General features: G+C 46.7%; 1 protein-coding gene across 1 annotated transcript; it reads left to right on the top strand.

Moving 5' to 3' along the window:
• Nucleotides 1-224: 224 nt before the first annotated feature.
• LOC129761812 (lipase 1-like) lies at nucleotides 225-1,869 on the top strand. Its single transcript, XM_055759595.1, has 3 exons — nucleotides 225-384; nucleotides 461-1,162; nucleotides 1,220-1,869. Exons 1-3 carry the CDS (start codon nucleotides 277-279, stop codon nucleotides 1,622-1,624), a joined length of 1,215 nt encoding a protein of 404 aa, XP_055615570.1. The 5' UTR covers nucleotides 225-276; the 3' UTR covers nucleotides 1,625-1,869.
• Nucleotides 1,870-2,537: the final 668 nt, after the last annotated feature.

Below are 2,537 nucleotides of genomic sequence, written 5' to 3'. Positions count from 1 at the left end.
CCACCAAAGGAAAGGTGCGCGCGCAAATTTTCCTCTACGCCCCGATTAACGATGCCGCCGCCGTCGCCACCGGACGCGTGCCACTCACGCCACCGATTAGTTTCGCGCGGGGGTATCCGCTGAATCAGATACCATTGGGTAGTGAATTTTCCCACCCCTTACGGCCGCGGCAGTCGTTCTGAGCTCAGAATAAGAGAGAGAGAGAGAGGCAGGAGCTAAGGCAGCTTCTCTGCTGAAGGCATCAATCAGTTCGTCGTTGCACTTAGTTATGTACAGATGCACTACCTGTCGGTGATTATTTGCATACTTTTGCTACCAACCGCTCCCGGTAGGAAGGATTCCAGTCCTTTCATCGTGGAAGAAGAGGATGGTGTGTTGCTTGTTGTAAGGCTCCGATTGAAGAACGTTCCCATGGAAGCGTGGATTAAGAAGTTTCGTTTTTGTTGTTTCATACCATCAGCCGCAACTTATCCGAAAATATGGCTATCAAATGGAGGAGCACGAGGTCCGAACGGAGGACGGCTATCTGCTGTCGGTGTATCGAATTCTCGGCCGTGGTGACACCAGGAAGAGCCCCATTCTGATGATGCATTCCTTGTTCAGTAGCTGCGCGGATTGGGTGGCGATTGGACCGAAGAATGCATTGGGTTACCTGCTCGCGGATCGCGGATACGACATCTGGCTGGGTAACGCACGTGGAAATCGTTACGGACGGAAACATGAGAGCCTCACTGTTGATATACCGGGCTTCTGGAATTTCACCTTCCATGAAATTGCCGTTTACGACGTGACGGCAACGATCGATTACGTGCTGGAGCAGACAAACGCCGAGAAGCTGCATTACATCGGTTTCTCGCAGGGAACGCTGGTGGGATTCGTGGCACTCAGCAGTCGGCCGGAGTACAACGAGAAGATAATCGAGGTGCAGCAACTGTCACCAGCCGTTTACATCAACCGTAATCTCAGTGTCATCATACGACTGCTGGTGTTCTTCGTTCGGGAAATTGCTCTAGCGTACAACGCTATCGGTAAGAATGATTTTCTTTCCCATTTCGATGGTCAGTATGAGTTCTTCCGCAAGATCTGTCCCGCACCTGATCAAACCATCTGTCGCGCGGTTGTCTATGACGTTGCCGGGGCGAATCCACAGCAGCTGGGAGTGGTAAGCAAACAACTTGAATCGTGAAATTCAACCACCGCTAATCTTTACATACGACAGAAAATCGCACGAATTTTCCTGGGTCACTTCCCGGCGGGGTCATCCCTGAAGCAGGTGATGCACATCGCACAGCTCATAAGGGATGGCATCTTCCGGCAGTACGATTACGGGAATTCGGCGCAGAACATTGCCGCATACGGGAGCCCTTCGCCACCACTGTACGATCTGTCCCGCGTTACGGCCCCGGTTAGGATCTACTACGGGTACAATGATAACGTGGTCAACTATCGGAACATACCCCGGCTGGAGCGGGATTTGCCAAACCTGCTGAGCAGTTATCCGGTGCCCGATAAGCTGTTCAGTCACGTGGATTTCATACTGGCCAAAAACGTGCGCAAAGTGCTGTACAAAGAGATTATCAAGAATGTGGAACGGGCCGAGCGAGATTATACTTTTGAGCCATGAGCACTAAGCACAGGATTCGAATTTTTCAACGATGTTACAAACGGAGACCAAATGTTCAATTAAAATATTTCCAATTTATACAGACAAAAACGCTGTTTTTCAGTGCCAGAGTTTGAGGCTCAGGTTCAGTGGTATTCAAGTTCTAATCCTCAGTACAATGTTCTCATATGTTATTGTTTTGTTTAGATTTAAATTAATGTAAGTGGTTAATGGTCAGTAAACGTTTTTTAAATTTATATTTCCAATTTCAATCTAGATTATATTTCATGAAAGCATATTCGAAATTAGTGACCATCTCTTAAAAAAATCACATCCTGAAAGCTTCTTGTCTGAGCGAAATGTGGTCTTCGACCAGTGTGCTGAAGATAAGGATGATGTCGATCAGTGGTGGCCATCCTGCGACCCTCTGGCCTTGTTTATGCGGCCCGCAGCCTGGTTTGAAAGATGCTTTTGACGTAGAACTACGTCTTTCAGGAAGGGTGCCAAATCAGAAAACAGGTCACGTTTTTGTGAAATAAAGTTAACGTTAATAACTATTTTCACAGCGAACGAATTCTGATACTTTACACACCAATGGAATCGGAAATTCTTTAAGATTCGTTTGATATACTATACAGTACAATCCACTAATGCCTAAACAGTTTAAATTAATGAAAACTGGAAGCATTTTCATTTTTCCATAAATTTGTTCTGCCGATTTGTGTGAATTCCCGAACAGAGCTGTCAATAACGAGCAACATATTTGGTTTAAATAAGCCATCCGCTATTTGAAGCCACACTTCTTCTCGTTTGTTGGCCTTTGAAGCAACATGGTTACCGCAAAGCGTCGAGCGGGAGAAGATTGTTTTCTTGTCGAGTGAAGGAGGAGTATGAAATAGAGTTTCTTTCCACAAGGGCCCTTCTCAGGGCTAGA

The sequence above is a fragment of the Toxorhynchites rutilus genome, chromosome 1 (genome assembly GCF_029784135.1).
Source record: "Toxorhynchites rutilus septentrionalis strain SRP chromosome 1, ASM2978413v1, whole genome shotgun sequence".
In the NCBI taxonomy this organism is placed as follows: Eukaryota; Metazoa; Arthropoda; class Insecta; order Diptera; family Culicidae; genus Toxorhynchites; species Toxorhynchites rutilus.
Note: the sequence above shows the minus strand (reverse complement) of the source record. Positions and strands in the feature narration are given on the sequence as shown.